A 17,953-nucleotide genomic window follows, 5' to 3' on the forward strand; every position below is an offset into this window, starting at 1 on the left:
ACCAAGATGAACAATTCCCTTCCCAGATAAAGCCAGCAACAGAGGACACCCAAATAAAGGCTCAGAACCTCAACCATATTGGGAGGTTCAGAACCAAGAAGACTTACCCCTAAGACCCAAGACCACTGAGAGATGACTGAGTACAAAGGACTCCTGTAGGTGCCTTACTTGTGCCTGCAGCAGCTCCATGGGTAGAAGTGAGTCACTTTGGCTCCCACTTCTGACACCATGTAATGTCCAACAATAATCAGTTTCAAGGCTGTACAGCACAAAGAGTGTTATTTGGGGTCTTAGGCATCGCAATTTGGTAAAAATTGCGATGCCTAAGATTCAGGTAAAACCAAAAGAGTGTTCCAGGGAACAGACAGAATCAGGGCAAAAGCTACAAGGTTTTTAAAGTTGTAAGAATTATGTTTGGCTCTCAAGCAAAAAGGAAATATTCATCCTTAAGGGACAGCTTTCATGAATTACTTAGGGTAATGGTCTGGTAAGTATCATAGACTGTGACAGGTTATTTAGGGTAAGGGTCTCATAAGTATCTTGAGTTTCTAGAACATTGTGCAGATGTTCTGGATCACTGTTTTAAGACAATAAGTGGCCGAAGTTCAGATTTCATCCAGGCTGAGACATGCAAAAATCCCACTTCCTCAGTGGCCTCTCAGCTCCATTTTAGAGAGCTCTCCTAGTGATACTGACTGCATTTTGATTTTCCTTTCACAAAGTGCAGAGATAGGGTACACTTTTGGGTTGGTTGATCAAATGGCTGAATAGTCTCATCAAAACCCAAAGTCTGTTCCACAGTTTTGGCTTCTATCAGAAGCTTTCCTCCTAATGATTTCAGGAGAGCTAACCATAGCAATGGCAAATCCACCTTTTGTCATATCTTAGGGGCTCCCAAGCAAATCTATGTTGGAATCAGCCTGGCTGATGCAACTACCATTTGAATTTAGGAGCCAATGCTCCTAAAATATGAGTTGAAATATGTGTTGAGATTGGCTCTTAGCAATGAGTTTAAAAGGATTCATCAACTATGTTTACTCAGAAGTGCCCCACTGAAGTCTGGCCACTCCCTCATGTGTTTGAGCATCCCAACCCCCAAATACATGGTCACCCCACCCCAAACATTGAGGCACGCCCAGGAAGTCACCACAAGCAAAACTCTATAGGATGGGATGGCCTCTCTCTGTGACTGCCTAAAAGCAATAGAACTTGTACCCAGCTCTAGTTACAGAAAAGAACAATGGTTTTCAAGGCTGACCTAGGTTAAAATCCCAAAGCACTTAACACATGTGTGTGACCTTTGGCAAATCATTTCACCTCCCTGGGCTTCATTTCCAAATCTTTTAAATAACACCTGGGGTGTTTATCCAAAACCAATTCTCTTCTTCCTGATACTAGACCTTACCCTCTAACCCAATGGGTAACATATGACCTGTTTGGGTCAATCATTTTATAACACAGCAATTGGTCCAGGAATTAATGCAATCAGACTTGTTGAAGTCATTCACTTATGTTGGAACTGGAGGAGCAGAGGCTTTCTTTCATCTCTAGATGTGAAGCCGTAAAGATGGGACCTCAAAGCTGCTTGCAGCGGTAGCCCTCATGTTCCCACATGGTTTGCACCCTCCTTGACTTTATCGCTTAACTCTTCCCCTTTACTCATTTTGCCCATCCAAACGGGCCTCTCTGCTATTTCTCAACACCAGGCATGCTCCTGCATGCTCCTGCTCCATCTTGGCTAAGAGATGCGTGTGCACACATGGGAAAACCCTGAGATATACCAAATACAGGCACAGAACCAGGAAAAGCAAGATGATTGGCCAAAGGAAACCCGGAAGAAATGCCCCATAAGAGTGATTCAAACTACCACGGGAGTGCGACTCTCTCTCTGAGTCTGCCCATGTGTCCATCCACATGTACTCTTTTTCCTCCTACTAAACACTTTGTTTCACTACTTTCCATGTATGGTGGGAATTTATTTCTGCAAAGCCGAAGGGCCAGGTCCTTGTCCCTGGCCACTGGTCTAGTGGCTAGGATTCAGCATTCTCACTGCCGCTGCCCAACCTCAATCTCTGACCAGGAATCGAAACCCTGCTTCAAGCCACTGCAGGCTGTGGCCATCCAAGATCAATAGTAAGTACTCAAATATGGTAGCTATTATCATTTTGCCAGGTCTCTTTTTTGTTTGTTTTCAAAGAATTCCTTGACAGATCTGGAGACAAGTTTCTACATCTACGAACAGAAAAAGACTTATGAAGAAAAAAAAAAGAAAAAGACTTATGGGGCACACACCAGGAGGTGATCTTTGGATCTGTATGTGTGTGTATACACCTTTTGTTTTACAAGTTTTCTTTCTTGAGCATTATTTTTATCAGACAAGAAAACCAACACTTTTTTAAAAAAGAATTTTGGCTTGCTTTGGGATTTTGACAGATGGAAAAAAGAATGTCTTGAGGAGGTCAGATTCAAAGAAAGAACCAGGGATTGGTGGTAGGTGGCACTGAGAACTAGTGGCACTTGTTTAAGAGGAAGTTGTGCAGAGATGTAAAACCACAAGGTTAATACTGCCAGAGGTAAAATTGCCCAACTCAGCTGGGTGGGTAGAAGCAAGGAAGGGCAAGGAAGAACTGCTGGGGGTAGTCAAGGTCATTAAGCAATGGGCCTTAAATTAATTGAACTTAGAATCTTTTCTAGTCCTAACTATGGTGAGACTGACATCAGAGGAGAGCTTGAATAGTCATTTCTCTCAGTACAACCAGAGCAGAGGGCCCGTGTCTAGTAGGCATTTGTTTCCACGTTGTGGAATGACTGGATGGAATAGGATCACCAGGACCAAGTGGAAGTGAAGTGGCAAACTAGGAACCACCCAAGTTTTGGAGTCAGCTTTGAATGTTGATCTGTCACTTAGCCATGTGACCCTGCTCAAGAAACCACCTTGTGCAAGATCTAGGGCCCCTACAAAGTAGGAGATTAGGGGAAACATAATAAATATGGCATTAAATTATACTCTTTAACAAGCAAAAACAAAAAAAATTAAATTCTCAAAAGCAATTGCTTTGAACAAACCCAACTGATTAAACTTAAAACCCTGCTTATATCACCTTCTACTGCCCAAGAAACCTTGCTGTCAGGGCAGATTTTCCCACAAGTCTTATAAACACAAATTTTCAAATAGGCATTTCCAAGTATAAATACGTCTTTCACATTTAAATGCTCTTTGTTGTCTCTTTGACCCCTCTCCCCTTGTTTTGGTTTCACAAGTCTTGAAAACTGTCTGTTTTTTCTCAAAATATTCTGTGGTTTAAAGGTTTGTTTTTCTGGGCCTGGCCCTTCTGTGCAGAGGAGGGCAAGGTCACCTCTCCATACTTTCCCCCACGGGTCTATGGGATAAGGGAGCAATTGGAAAATTTGGATTAACTAATATAAAATAATTTTATATCAAAACTCCCGTTAGTGAGCAATTGTTGGCAAGTGAGTAGGAGCATGGGCTTTAGAGCCAGGCTGGATTGCTGGATTGAATTCAGGCTTCATCGCTCCCTAGCTGGGTGACCCTGGGCAAAACACTCAGTTCTCTGTACCTCAGTTCCTTACATCTTAAGGTTATTGGGATACTTAAATTAATTAATATTTGTAAGTCCTTAGAAGAGCGCCTGGCACACAGTAAAGCTCTAAGTGTTTGCTGAAAATATTTTGCTCAACCCTAGACCACTAACTAGTTCACGCTGCTTGATGATAATCTGCCTCACTCACCCTGTATCTCCTGGACGGGTCTATGGCTGTGTTGATGGGAAGGTGTACTGGCTTTAGTAGTGGTAGTAGTAGTAGTCCTTTTACCAACACGGCCAAGGGTAAGCCTCGGGTACTCATGTGAAGTTCAGTTCACCAGAAGAGCCCCTGCTCCGGACTGTAGTGGGATGTCCTGGGCACACTCTTTCCCGACCCCCGCGCTTATCAGCACCACTCTTAGTTCTGCTTCTACTCACTCGCTTTAGCGTAAACGCCTGGGTGGGGTTAAGGGTCATTGGGCGGTCACTGCGCCTGCGCCGGGACTGGGGGTTGGGGGCCTGAAGCGGGTGGCCTGCCTGGCCCCAAGGTCTGAGCTGTCAGTGCGCCTGCGCGGCCGGCCAGTAGGCTGGCAGTACTAAGCTGCCTCGCCGCCGCCGCCGCCACTGAGCTGTGAGTGCGCCTGCGCGCGGGTCGGGCGCCGGGGTTCTTGACTGTGCCGCGCGGGGCGCTGGGTGTAGCCATGCAGAGTGCCGACTCGCAGAAGCCCCCCAAGCGGCCCCGGCGCGATGGCAGCCCGAGAACCCCGCCAAACACCCCTCCCGCAGACACGGAGAGGTCCCCGAGCCCCGACCTTCACCCCGACCACCGGACCTGGGGCCCGGAGCAGGTGTGCTCCTTCCTAAGGGACTGTGGCTTCAGCGATTCTGGACTGCTGGAACGCTGCCGAGGTAGCAGGGCTGTAGGGGTGAGGGGCCGGGGGCCGGCGACCCGAGGTCGCGACAGCCGGGCCTGAGAGAGGGCTCCCTGAGGCCGTGAGCGTGGGGGCCTCAGAGAGGAGCCAGAGCGGCCGAGGGAGACCGGACGCGGGAGGCATCCGAAGGGGTGGACCTGAGGCGGGGGCGCCCAGGAGGGATGACCTGAGGCGGAGAACGGAAACCTGAGGCTGCGAGCCCTCGGAGAAGGTTGCCTGAGGCGGGGGAGAGAAACTTGACGCGGGAGGCACCCGCAGGGGTGGACCTGAGGGGCGGCGCCCAGGAGGGATACCCTGAGATGGAGGGAGGAGAAATGGGGCGTCTGGCGTTGCGGACCCGTAGGAAGGGAGCGGACTTCGGGGGTTGTGAACCTGGGGCGGGGAGGGGGCAGCTGGTCTAACTCTGGTGGGCTTCTTCAGGAACTTGGCACCCCAGCGCCGGACAGGCGGGACTCAGGTTCCTTTTTTAGTTAGAAGACCCTTGGTGGGAGGGTTGCTGTCATTCAAGCTCACCAGGCTCGGGAAACCCCCCTCTGCTGATGCAGCTCCCTGAACACTTGCCACGTGAGAGTATATTTGGGTGCTTTAAAGTTTGTTTCCTCCACTCCCCTCCCAACTCGGGGTTTGTCTAACCGGGAAAGAACTTTTCTGTTAATCTCTGAATCCGCATCGCCTTACCGTAGCGTCCGGGTAGGACTCAATACATGCGTGATGACTGTACTTGCAGAGCTTAGTAAAGATCATGTTTTGTTCTCCGAAAGTTTCCCTCGCTAAATCTGAACCCTGGGGTGGTTCGGTTGACCACTGAACTCCCAGGTGCCCACAACTTGGCCTGTAGGTTGTGAGTTTTAAGCGACTTTACTGGCTTAAGTTCAAGCATCCATCCACTTGAAATCTACTCAACTTCCCGTAAGGGGGATGAAGTTTGACCTCTGCTTTACCCTCTGAAGTGTTCAATAGAAAAGTGGTGTGATTTGCAAATGCAGTAAACTTTTGCAGTTGGGGGGGTAGAACCCTGTTTGCTTAGGCTGGGTGGGAGGAACTAAAGAAGTGTTCAAGACGTAAAGATAGCTTGATGGGTGAAGGAAATTGCACTTCTCTTTTTCCCTAGCACCACCGCCCCGCCTCACACCCCACACACCCCCACACACACACCCCGCCTTGGTTTTCCTCCCCTTCTGGGGTGGAATTTTTCTTTTGAGTAGCAGTAGGTGGGGATGAAGTAGTTTTATGTCTTCAAAATGTGATTGGCTATATTGTTGGCTGCCTATTTCAGTGGTGTCCTGTAGATTAATTCATCAGTCTTCAGAATGATCTGTTCTCTTGAACCACAGTCTAATACTAGAAGACATTACATGCTTTAAATTGGTAAAAACTGACCAAGTGTTCACAGTTGCTAATTTCTTACTGCTCCCTGATCAACTTCTCCTAAGAACTGGCTGACCACAGCCAATGTCCTGTCAGACTGGGGTCACTTCCTCTCCAAAGATTCTGCTTATCTCTGCTTGCTCCTACTTTATCCTATTAAAAAACAAACAAACCAACCAAAAAAAACCTTTTGATTTTGAGCCACTTGCAGATTTCTGAGGTCAGAACGTTCTCCCTATTGCAATAATTTTCTCCCTAATTAGAGTCTGTCCCTATCTAAGTCCAGATTTTTTTAATTGAAGTATAGTTAATTTACAATGTTGTATTAGTTTCTGGTATACAGAAAAGTGATATGTGTGTGTGTGTGTGTGTGTGTGTGTGTGTGTGTGTATGTAGTCTTTTTCAGATTCTTTTCTGTTATAGATTATTACAAGGTGTTGAATGTAGTTCCCTGTGCTATACAGTACGACCTTGTTTTTTATCTGTTTTATACACAGCAGCTTGCAAGTCCAAATTTGTTTTTATTTGACAAAACTAAGCACAGGTGCTGGGTCCCTTTCCTCATTTTGGAATACAATTTCACAGGAATTTAGAGACTGTAATGTGTATTTTTTAGTAGATGATGTGTTTGAGATTCAAAGGCCACACAACTAGAAAAAAGCAGAGCTGGATTTTTTTTTTTTTTTTTTTTTCAGAGCTGGATTTTAAAGTTAGGTCTTTGGATTCCAGAATTCATGCCACTTATACCTTAACAAGTGTTCTCATCAAAATGCATTGGATTTCCCTCAGCAATAAGGGAATAAACAAACCAGTGAGAAAAGAAAAAAAATGGAGAACATAACCAAAGTTATAAAGTCAACTAAGAACAAGGAAAAAAACACCCCAGTAGGAAAATGAGCAAAACACAAGAACAATTGACAAGCAGCCAATAAAAACAGAAAAAAAACATTCAGTCTTAACAGTAATTTTAAAAACACTGATTTTAAAATTTAAATGGAAAAATATTTAAAGATTGGTAATCCAATAAAGTTGATGGAAGTATCAATTTGCTTAACCCTGGACAGTTTGGGAATACCTTTTTACTTATAGAAAATTTTACTTGTAGGAGTTTACAGAAACATTTGTACACTGTCCAAAGAAATATATTCAAGATTATTCTTCTAACCACTAGTTATAAATAGCAAAAAAGTAGAAATGGTCTAAATATCCATTGATAATAATAGTAAATAATATTGATGATTAACAATTTATGGAGCATTTACTTTGCGTGAAGTACTATTCTCTGCACTTCATGTTTCATCTTATAAAATCTTTACAATAACTCTGTGACATAGGTTCAGTTATACTCATTTTAGTGGTGAGGAGCATAAGGTTCAGAAGAAATTGGTTAAATGTGTTATGGTACATCTGTATTGTGGAATAAAAGACAACCATTAAAAATGATGAAACTACATCATTAATAATTGTTAATAATTGACAAGAAAGATCTTTATGACCTATTAGTTGGGAAAAATAGATTATAAACAACATAATTTCATTTGTGTAAAATTACATAATTGCATAAGTAAATGTCTTGAATTTTGTTATCTAAAATATTAATGATTATTAGGAGAATATGAGTAAGTTGATATTTTATACTTTATATTGTTTGGATTTTTTATATTGAATATTTTTTATGCTTGAAAAACACCCCCCAAAATGCCATTTTCATTTAAATGTTTTTTTCTTTCTGGAAAATTACATCCTCATTTTCTCTTGTTACCTTTAGAAAGACTTTTGTTTGTTTGAAAATAGTCCAGTGTTCTGGAATCTGAGGTCAGGAAGATCTGGAATTAACTATATAGAAAGATAAAGAAAAATAAACCATGTGAGACTTCCCTGGTGGCACAGTGGTTAAGAATCCGCCTGCCAATGCAGGGGATGCGGATTTGAGCCCTGGTCTGGGAGGACCCCACATCCCTGGAGCAACTAAGCCCGTGAACCACAGCTACTGAGCCTGCGCTCTAGAGCCTGTGAGCCACAACTACTGAGCCCATGTGCCTACAGCCCGTGCCCTGCAACAAGGGAAGACACTGCAATGAGAAGCCCGCACACCACTACGAAGAGTAGCCCCCGCTCGACACAACTAGAGAAAGCCCATGTGCAGCAAAGAAGACCCAATGCAGCCAAAATAAATAAATAAATATTTTTAATGTATATAAACCTTACTAAACAGATTGTGTGCTTTCTTTGGAGGTTTTAGAACTAAGTCAACTTGTGGAGCATCCCTCAGGCTATGGTTTTGACCTGACTATTCTAACAATAGACTGACATTTCTTTCCCCGCCCCACCCCAAACCTCACCTGTTTCAGGAAGAAGCTGCCAGTTTTGCAGCTGGACTTCCTTACAAATAATTTACTCAAATAATTTAAAAAATTTTACCTGGTTTATCAAAAAAGTCCTCTTGGTATAGTTATCAAATTAAAATTAAGACTTTCCGGGCTTCCCTGGGGCGCAGTAGTTAAGAATCCTCCTGCCAATGCAGGGGACACAGCTTTGAGCCCTGGTCCGGGAAGATACCACATGCCGCGGAGCAACTAAGTCCATATGCCACAACTACTGAGCCTGTGCTCTAGAGCCTGCAAGCCACAACTACTGAGCCCGCGTGCCACAACTACTGAAGCCCGCGCGCCACAACTACTGAAGCCCACGCACCTAGAGCCCGTGCTCTGCAACAAGAGAAGCCACCCCAGTGAGAAGCCCTTGCACCACAACGAAGAGTAGCCAGCACTCACCGCAACTAGAGGAAGCCCGTGCGCAGCAACGAAGACCCAATGCAGCCAAAAATAAATAAATTTATTTAAAAAAAGAAATTAAAAATAAATAAAATTAAGACTTTCCAAGTAGCAATCAAAAATGTGGTACTTGGCACAGTTTGTTGCCAGTACTGGGTGCTCAAAAAAATGTTGATCTGAGTAAATTCTGGTGGATCCAAATTGAAAGAAATCAAAAGCATGTGCTGTGAATATTGAAATCATTCATTTTTTTCCCTCCCTTTTCTTCCATAGAGAAGAAAATCACAGGTTCAATACTGCCCTTTCTTGATGAGTCTCTTCTTGAAGACCTTGGAATAAGGTAAGAATGATAAAATTCACATTGTAGCCAAGCATACTTAAGACCTTTTTATTCACACTGAAGAGACAAAGCCCAAGATTGCTGATATTAAGTGTCCTCATTTTAAATCTGCACAGGTTTTAAAACAGAATACCACACCTGCTGTCTAAGAGTTGTTTTTATTTGTTTTTGCTGTGCAAATCCTATGTTAAATATTACTAATGATTCCTGTTTTTAAAAATTTTGCTAATAAGCCTTCATGAAGTTTGTAGTGACCAACTTTTTACTCTCAAGTTCAGAATAATTGAATTATACACTCCAGAAAATGTAGAAGAATTGATAGGAAAAAAATGTTGGCAAGAAAAATCAAGGCTACAACCCTATCTTGAGTATATTTCTAGGTCTTTCTAGAGCTACTTAAGGCTGGAATGCTTCCCTGGTATTAGATTTAAAGACACTATCCAAAGTAGTTTGGCACTTTTCAGATGTATGATTTGGGACAATTTATTTAACCCTTCAGTTTCTGCACCTGTGAAATGGCTAATAATAATGAGACATTGTATGTAGAGTGATTAGCACATGTTAAGCCCTTCATAAATTATATATGTAGGTTGAGATCCCTATATGTGACTGGAGATTCTAGGGTCTAGATTTGTGTAAGTCCACTTTAAATATCTCAGTTGAAGATCCAATCAATATTTAAACCTTCCTTAAAGTAGAGACTTTGTTTCTATTAGGGAATTGGCAACAGTGGTAAAATGTGGTCTTTTCTTCTGGAATTCCACTTAGCTAAGTGTTGTTTGTGGAAACAGTAACCAAAGAATCAGAACAAAAGATTATACTGAATTACCTCATGCATTGTTGTTTAGTAATTGATAATGCAAGTAGATTGAGGGAAAGATTACTTTAGAACATTTTACTGACTTTTAATAAGCCTCCTTTGGGTCAGAATCCTTGGGAACCTAATCTTGCCTCTTTCATAATTATGTATCAGCCCCTTCTGTCCCCCCAAAGTCCCGCTTACTACCTATTTCTTATGTATAATAGTAGCTTATTGTTTGAACTGAATGGAATTTTTTCTAATAGAGTTTTGCTTTTAAAGGGAACCATATACTTTGTGGACCCAAATGCTGTTGATTTATTCAACAAATATTTATGGAGGGCTCATTATGCGTTAGGCATTCTTCCAGGAACTTGGGACACATGAGTTAACAAAACAGTAAAAATTCCAAAAGGAACACTATATGTCATGTCTTTTTGTGCCCACCTCTTAACTCTGAGGTGGATTCTGCAGTATCCCTTAGAGCTGTGTTTTCCTATGCAGCAGCCACTACCTATGTGTTAAAATTAATTAAAATTAAATGAAGTGAAAATTTTAATTTCTCAGTTATACTATCCATAATTCAGGTGCTCAGTAGCCACTTATGGCTGGTGGCTACCATGCTGAACAGGGCAGATATAGAATATTTCCATCATGACAAAGTTCTCCTGGACAGAGCTGCCTTTGAGGATTTCAGTGGGATCCGTTGAAGTTGTTCACAGTCGTCCAGTGCAACCAACTTATTAATGTACCCTTGCATTATTTTCCCCTCGTTTCCTGTTTCACCTTTTCTAGCCCTCCACTCCATATCCCAGGATTCACATCCAAAATAAATTAACTGTATGCATGCTCTTGTCCTACACTCTGCTTTCTAGGGGGAATCCAGTTTAGACAAGTACTCCTGTATTTCCTCAGTTTTATGATTAACTGATGACGGTAAAAGATTTTTCTAAAAAAATAAGAAATATTGTCACATTAAATGTACACATCAGTTGTAAGAAACAGTAGATTTCAGAAATGATGAAATATGGAAATAAAATCTTATTGTAGTCCAACTATTCTGGCCCAGATCTTTGTTTAAAGTATTTATTTTGCCATAGCCTTTGCCAAAACAAAAACACCTCCAGGTTTTGGGTGGCTTTTTAAATATACTTTAATCAGTGATTTTTTTAAAAAAATTAAATATTTTTATTGAGGTATAATTGACATATTAGTTTCAGGTGTACAATGTAATGATTCAATGTTCGTATATATTGCGAAGTGATTACCACAATAAGTCTAGTACCCTCTGTCACCATACAAAATTACAAAGACATTTTTTTTCTTGTGATGAGGACTTTTAAGATTTACTCTCTTCGGAATTCCCTGGCAGTCCAGTGGTTAGGAGTCTGTGCTTTCACTGCCAAGGGTGAGGGTTCGATCCCTGATCAGGAAACTAAGATCCTGCAAGCTGTGCAAAAAAACAAAACAAAACAAAAAACAACAAAAAACAGATTTACTCTCTTGGGTCAACAAAAAAATTAATCAATATTCGATCTAAATGAGAAATAGAGAGTTTTATTCAAGCCAACCTGAGGATTATAACCCAAGAGACAGTCTTTTAGAAAACTCTGAGGACTCTTCTGCCTGTTAGAAGTCAAAGGAACAGTCATATACATTTTCGAGAAAACAGATTGTACATCAAAGTGACACACTGACATTTTATGTAAAGTTCACCAAAGATACATAGTCCAGATCTGCACATAGGCACAGTATGTCACCAAGATCCCTTACAGGATTAGGAAAGGAAAAATTAATCTTCTAAGGAGTTACATTGTTGGCATCAGAAGAAGGAAAAAAGCATTGTTTTTTACAGTTGAGCAGGCATTCCCAACTTTGAGGAGGTCTGGTTAATGTATAATGCACATTGCACATTAGGGAGGGCCCAGGACAAGCAGCGAACATGTTATGCTTAAATTTTCTTGCCCTGCTTAAAACATAAATTGTATACCATCACTTGGCAACTTTAAACATGCACTACAACATTATTGACTATAGTCATCATGGAGTACATTACATTCCCATGACTTATTTATTTTATAACTGGAAGTTTGTACCTCTTGAAGCCCCTTCACCCATTTTGCCCACCCCCCCCCATGTGATTTCTTTATGAATACAGTAGTTTCTTTTTGAGTTCTAATTAAGTGATGAATACTGAGTATCAGTTGAGGAAAAGACTGGGCTGTGAGGTTGGTTTAGGTTTGGTATTATTTTATGCTGTGATTCTTGGTTATGCTCCACTGTGCAACTATACTTAACCTGTGTCAGTTACAGCTCTGCCTTAAAGTACTTCTTGGAGCCTGGCCTTTCCCTATGCTTGTTATTTCAAACTGATGAGGGTAGGGGAATAGTAAAACACAAGCTATGCTGCTTTAATGGTTTATCAGCTGTAATGATGCTTCTGTACATTCCAAAAAAATCATTCTTAGATTCTGTAGTTACTGTGGGTCTTGGGGGACAACATAGAGGTCAATTGTAGTACTTCTGGCTCCAAGTCTATCTAGGACTTTTAGCAAAAGATTTACATTTCAGTCTAATTAGCTAAAGGATTGATAAAGGCTAACCCCTTGCCTCCTGCTTCAGCCAGGTACCAGGCTAACATGCCTAGACCAATTAGTAAGTGTAAATGGAGCAAGAAAGTGAATTATAGGATTTTGAGTTGTTTAATTCCTATTAAATTCTTTCTCAAGACTGGAGCATTATGAGTAATTACTAATAGAGGACAATAGGTATAAATGAAGCTAAAACCATATATACTTGATTCATGCATAATTCATACCTGATGCTCATAAGTCAAACTTGGAACTTTGCAACTCATCACTATAAAGAGTTTTAAAAATCTATTCATGGACTGATCACGTGACTGACAGCCACCCCTGCCAAGAAGTCTTACATTGTCCTGCGTTTCCTTTCATTGTATTCTAGACATTTGCATTTGATGTGACTGTTTCTTAGTTGATGTAAGCAATGATTATTTCACTTTGAAAGTTATTTTGATATGACAAAGGCTCAGTTTGTCAAACAAATGTAGTCTTCCTATATGTAACATCTTTGCCCAGTTTAGTTAGATAACTTTGTTCACATACTCCCCGCTTGGTTATACTAATAAACTCCTAGATTCTTGTCCTTAAAACACTGCTGATGGGATAAATATTGAATTTAACATCAATAATAATTTCTATAACATCTGTAATCATAGTTAAAATTCTCCTATAGTTCTTGAGGGCAGGAACTGAGTCTTTTGTATCCTCAGTGCCGGACACACTGTTTAATCCCTCTCCAGCCCTGTGAGGGAGATAGTATTATCTCTGTGCTAGAGATGAGAACGTCAGTGTACCAAAAAAGGTTAAGTAACTTTTCCAAGATCATATAGATTCCACGTGCAGATGTGAGTCAGTTCTGCCTGATTCCAAAAACCTTTTTCATTATCACTGTGCTCTACTTCAAAGGGATTTACCTATCTTGAGATTTCGCTTACATGAGCCATGCAAATTTAGGATCATGAGGGTAGATGTTGGCCTCAATTAGGTTAAAATAAGTTTGAAGTGTAAATTGAGCATTCAGTGATATAGGTATGAGAGGTGTTGAAGTCTGAATTTACCAAGAGAGAAGAGGATTGAGGGCAGAAGAGTTTCATGTCTTAGAAGCAAAGGAAGGGAGAGGGTTTCTAATAGGAGTATGTTTGAATTATTAACTGTTCCTTTTAATCTGACTTCTATTCTAACAACCTACAGTTGATTATATACTATTATATACTCCAGGGATTATTATTTAGCAAATAATGATAGATTTGCTTATCCTGTTATAATTTTAGTTCCTATGGGAAGAGAATAAAGCTGCTTAATAATATCCAACAACTGGATCAAACTCATGTTTATACAATGAAGGTAAGAGGAATCTGAGTTTATTATTTTTTTAATATAAAGTGATATAACTCAATTATGTAGAATTCATTTTGAAAAGAATGGAAAGAAATCTCTTTTCAGTAACGGGATTGTGAGTAATGGGTTTTTACTTTCCTAAACTTTCTGCATTTTCTAAAATAACCACGAGAAAAACTAAAATATTTTAAGCACACAGAAAAGCATAGACTACTGCCCAGCTTGTCAAATCTTAACATTTTGCCTAATTTGCTTCAGATCTATTATTTTTAGAACAAAATATTAGAAACAGTAGAAGGCCTCATTTGTACCCCTCTTGAATTCTGTTTCCATCCTTTTTTCCCCAAGTGTTTAATCATTTTCTTGAATGTTTTTTTAGATTTTTACTACATGTGTATGTATAGCCATAAACAGTGTATAGTATTGTTTTACATATTTTTTAAACATTTATAAATGGAATTTCATTTTATTAGAAGTAACCTTCTAAGCTTTCATATAATGTTGTATTTTTGAGAACTATCCATATCGACACATATAGCCCTAGTTACCCCTTAGTCATAGAATAACTTTTAAATTAAAATTACTTATCAGTTTTGGTGAACTTTTTTGTCAAACAGTAGACCAAAGAACAGATATATGCCTAAAATTTGATCTATCAATAACTGTTTATTTCTTATCCCCCATCCCCTTCCAGACATTTCAAAAGCCCTGTTTTTCACACTCAGTGTCCCAAGAATCATTTTAACAAGCAGTCAACTGCCTAGCTCCCATCTCAGAAATTCTGATTCTGGGAACTTACAGTAGAGACCCAGGAATGTGCATTTTTCACAAGCTCTTCAGGATGGTTCTAATACCGTAATTAAAGAAATGTTTCTTGATTGGTTGGTTACAGGAAATGTACCACACTGTTTATGCTTTTGACATCTATAGGGTAAGAAAACTTAGTTTCAGACCTGGAAGAGGGGATGGGGTCTCATTCTCCTTTTACACAGTCATCTTTTGCACTTTTCATCAGAGGTGTTTTATGTATTGAGTTATCTCAGATCCTATGAGCACATGAATTTCAATTTTACTGTTACAAGTTAGTCTGCTTATTTTTCATTGAAAATCGTGTTTGAAGATATTTAATAAGTGTGTTTGGTTCAATTCTACAAGAATCTTCTTTTACAGACAAAGTAGTTGTTCTTAGAGCAAATCTGTTATTTGAGGAATGATCAAATCGTAGCCCTTTTTGAAAATGTTACCTAATATTAAAATACTTCATTTTTATGAAGAAGTAAATAGAAGAATCACTTACCAAAGATGATATCTAAATATTTTGTTCTGCAATTGGGAGACAGTTGCTGTCCTGCATTCTTTTTTGTCCTTTCTCAATAGCAGCAGCATGGGTGTTCTCATCAGGCAGGGCAGAGATAAGATGAGTTTTCTTCATTAGTTGAGATCATCTCAGATAATCTCTGAGGTCACATTTTCACAGTTTGCAACAAAAAATCTTTTTGAAGTAATTTTCAAGGCAGTCAGTAGTTTCATTTGCCCCCTTTTATTTATTTTTTCTGTTTTTCATTAAAAACAAAATTGTTTAACCTCATATGTAAACTATAGTCATTGAAAATAGATCTTAAAGCTACTAAGTACTTGAGTCAGTGAGTCACTGTCTAGTAATGAAATTGATACCTTTTTTGACCTTAGCTTCATCAGCAGTACAGTTGAACAAAGAATTAATTCCTACCCTAATTTGGCATCTACCTTTTTTTTTAACATCTTTATTGGAGTATCATTGCTTTACAATGGGGTGTTAGTTACCTTTTTTTAACCCTTTTTTTTTTAAATAAAAACAGCTTTAGTGAGATATAATTCACATACCTTGCAATTCATTCATTTTATTTTATTTTATTTTATTTTTTATTGAAGTGTAGTTGATTTACAATGTTGTGCCAATCTCTGCTGTATAGCAAAGTGACTCAGTGACACACAGATATTTTCTTTTATTCACTCATTTTAAATATACAAGTCAGTGTTTTTTAGAAAGTTCACAAGGTTGTTCAGTCATCACCACAATCTAATTTAAATTGTAACAGTTCTTTATATATTCAGGATACAATTCCCTTATTAAATATATAATATGCAAATATTTTCTCCCATCCTCTGGATTATCTTTTTACTGTCTTTTTATTTATTTATTTAGACCACATCATGAGGCTTGCGGGCTCTTAGTTCCCTGACCAGGGATTGAACCTGGGCTCCCAACAGTGGAAGCGTAGAGTCCTAACCCCTGGACCACCAGGGAATTCCCTATATTTTTAGTTTAGTTTAGTTCTGTTTTTTTAATCAGTATTGCTTCTTTGTAAATGTGTTTATTTATTTATTTTTGGCTGCATTGGGTCTTCGTTGCTGTGCGCAGGCTTTCTCTAGTTTCGGTGAGCAGGGGCCTCTCCTCATTGTAGTGCATGGGCTTTTCATTGCAGAGCACAGGCTTTAGAGCACAGGCTCAGTAGTTGTGGCGCACGAGCTTAGTTGCTCCACAGAATGTGGGACCCTCCCAGACCAGGGATCAAACCCGTGTCCCCTGCATTGGCAGGCGGATTCTCAACCACCATCCCACCAGGGAAGTCCCCTCTTTTTAGTTTCTTGATGGTGTTCTTTGGAGCACAAAAGTTTTAAATTTTGATATAGTCCAGTGTATCTATTTTTGCTTTTGTCTCTTATGCATTTGGTGTCATATCTAAGAAACCATTGCCTAACCGAAGACTATAACCTCTTATTCTTGGCTTAGTTTTCTTCATGCTAAATTTAGTTCAATTGGCCTCTGAAACCAGGAATTGCATAATAGTGAGGATGAAGTGCAGTGTTTGACATAGTAGGCGCTAATTTGTCAAATGTATTGGTGATTTTTTTTTTTTTTTTTTGGCCATGCTGTGTGGCTTTGGGGATCCTAGTTCCCTGATCAGGGATCTAACCTGTGCCCTCCCCACAGTGGAAGCGCAGAGTCCTAACCACTGGACGACCAGGAAAGTCCCTGGTCTTTTTAAAACAGAATTTTAAAACAGTGAAATGTCTACCTAATATGTGTGAAATTATAGAATCACCACCTCTGAATCTTTTTCTGAGGGTTCCTGTTCCCCTTTCTTCAGGGTAGAACTGACCACTCCTTCTTTTGTTTCTTTTTCCCCATTCTCTTTCCCCACTACTCTACAAATAGATTCTATTATTTTTCCTGGGGGCAGGAATGGTAATTATTCATCCCTCATCCTCAGTGCTTGGCATATACAGAAGGCAATAGAATTGTTTCATCCTGCTTGGCTAGTAACACAACAGAATATCATATACCTTTAAAAGTGATAAGTAAGTGGACCATGTGACTATAGAAGGAGTAGATTATATTAAATAACACTGGGAGACACCAGCTCTGAGACACCCTGGGCACCTTAGCCAGGCACCCAAGGATCTGGCCCCGCTCACCAGTGGGCTGACACAAGCTTCAGGACAACCCTGACCCTACAGCCAGCTGTGTCAGGAACCAGCCCCACACCCCCAGCTCTGGGACCCCTGGGTCCTGCAGCCAGGGACCCCAGAATCCAGCTGTGCCCCCGCCATTGGGCCAGCACTAGCCCCAGGACCCAGTTTTACCCACCAGTAGGTGGGCACCAGTCCCAGGAGCTCCTAGACCCTGATCCTGCCCACCAGAGGGCAGACACGGGCCCCAGGACCACTGCAGCCCCACAGCCTGCCCTGTCAAGACCCAGCCAACACATCAGCAGTCCAGGGGCCCTACCTCTGAACCCTGCCCACCAGTAGGCCAGCTCCAGCTCTGGGGCACCTTGGGTGCCTCCGTCAGCAGCCCTGGGATCCAGGCCCACCCATCAGCAGACTGTCAGCTTCGGGACCCCCAGGGCCCTGCATCCAGAGACCTCGGGACCAGCTCCACCCACCAGTGAGCTGGCAGTAGCCTAGGACCCACCCTGGGCCCTGCGCCTGCCCACCAGCAGGCTGACAACAGCCCTGTGACGCCCCAGCCCCTGGACCCACCCATCAGCAAGCCAACACCAGCTCTGAGGTACTTTGGACTCCTCAGCCAGCCACCCTGGAATTCATCCCCACTCACCAGCAGGCTAGCACCAGCTTTGGGACACCCTGGAACTCACAACCAGCAGTGTTAAGAACTGGCCCCACCCACCAGCAGGCCAACACCAGATTCAGGAACCTCAGCCTCACAACCACTCATCTCAGAACCTGGCTCTGCCCACCAGTGAGCCAGCAGTAGCCCCAGGATCCCCT

General features: G+C 41.1%; 1 protein-coding gene across 3 annotated transcripts in view; it reads left to right on the forward strand.

The window, feature by feature from the left end:
* The first annotated feature begins 1,903 nt into the window (after window positions 1-1,903).
* SAMHD1 (SAM and HD domain containing deoxynucleoside triphosphate triphosphohydrolase 1) overlaps window positions 1,904-17,953 on the forward strand; it is a 65,342-nt gene continuing 49,292 nt past the window's right edge. Inside the window, exons 1-3 of one of the 3 annotated variants that reach the window (XM_060030826.1) lie at window positions 1,904-2,133; window positions 8,893-8,959; window positions 13,612-13,684. In XM_060030826.1, coding sequence (XP_059886809.1) covers window positions 13,679-13,684 — 6 coding nt within the window. In that variant the 5' untranslated portion in view covers window positions 1,904-2,133; window positions 8,893-8,959; window positions 13,612-13,678. Of the gene's footprint in view, window positions 2,134-4,177; window positions 4,455-8,892; window positions 8,960-13,611; window positions 13,685-17,953 lie in introns of those variants that run through there. The other 2 variants (XM_060030824.1, XM_060030825.1) reach the window with 2 other exon arrangements.

The sequence above is a fragment of the Delphinus delphis genome, chromosome 15 (genome assembly GCF_949987515.2).
Source record: "Delphinus delphis chromosome 15, mDelDel1.2, whole genome shotgun sequence".
In the NCBI taxonomy this organism is placed as follows: domain Eukaryota; kingdom Metazoa; phylum Chordata; class Mammalia; order Artiodactyla; family Delphinidae; genus Delphinus; species Delphinus delphis.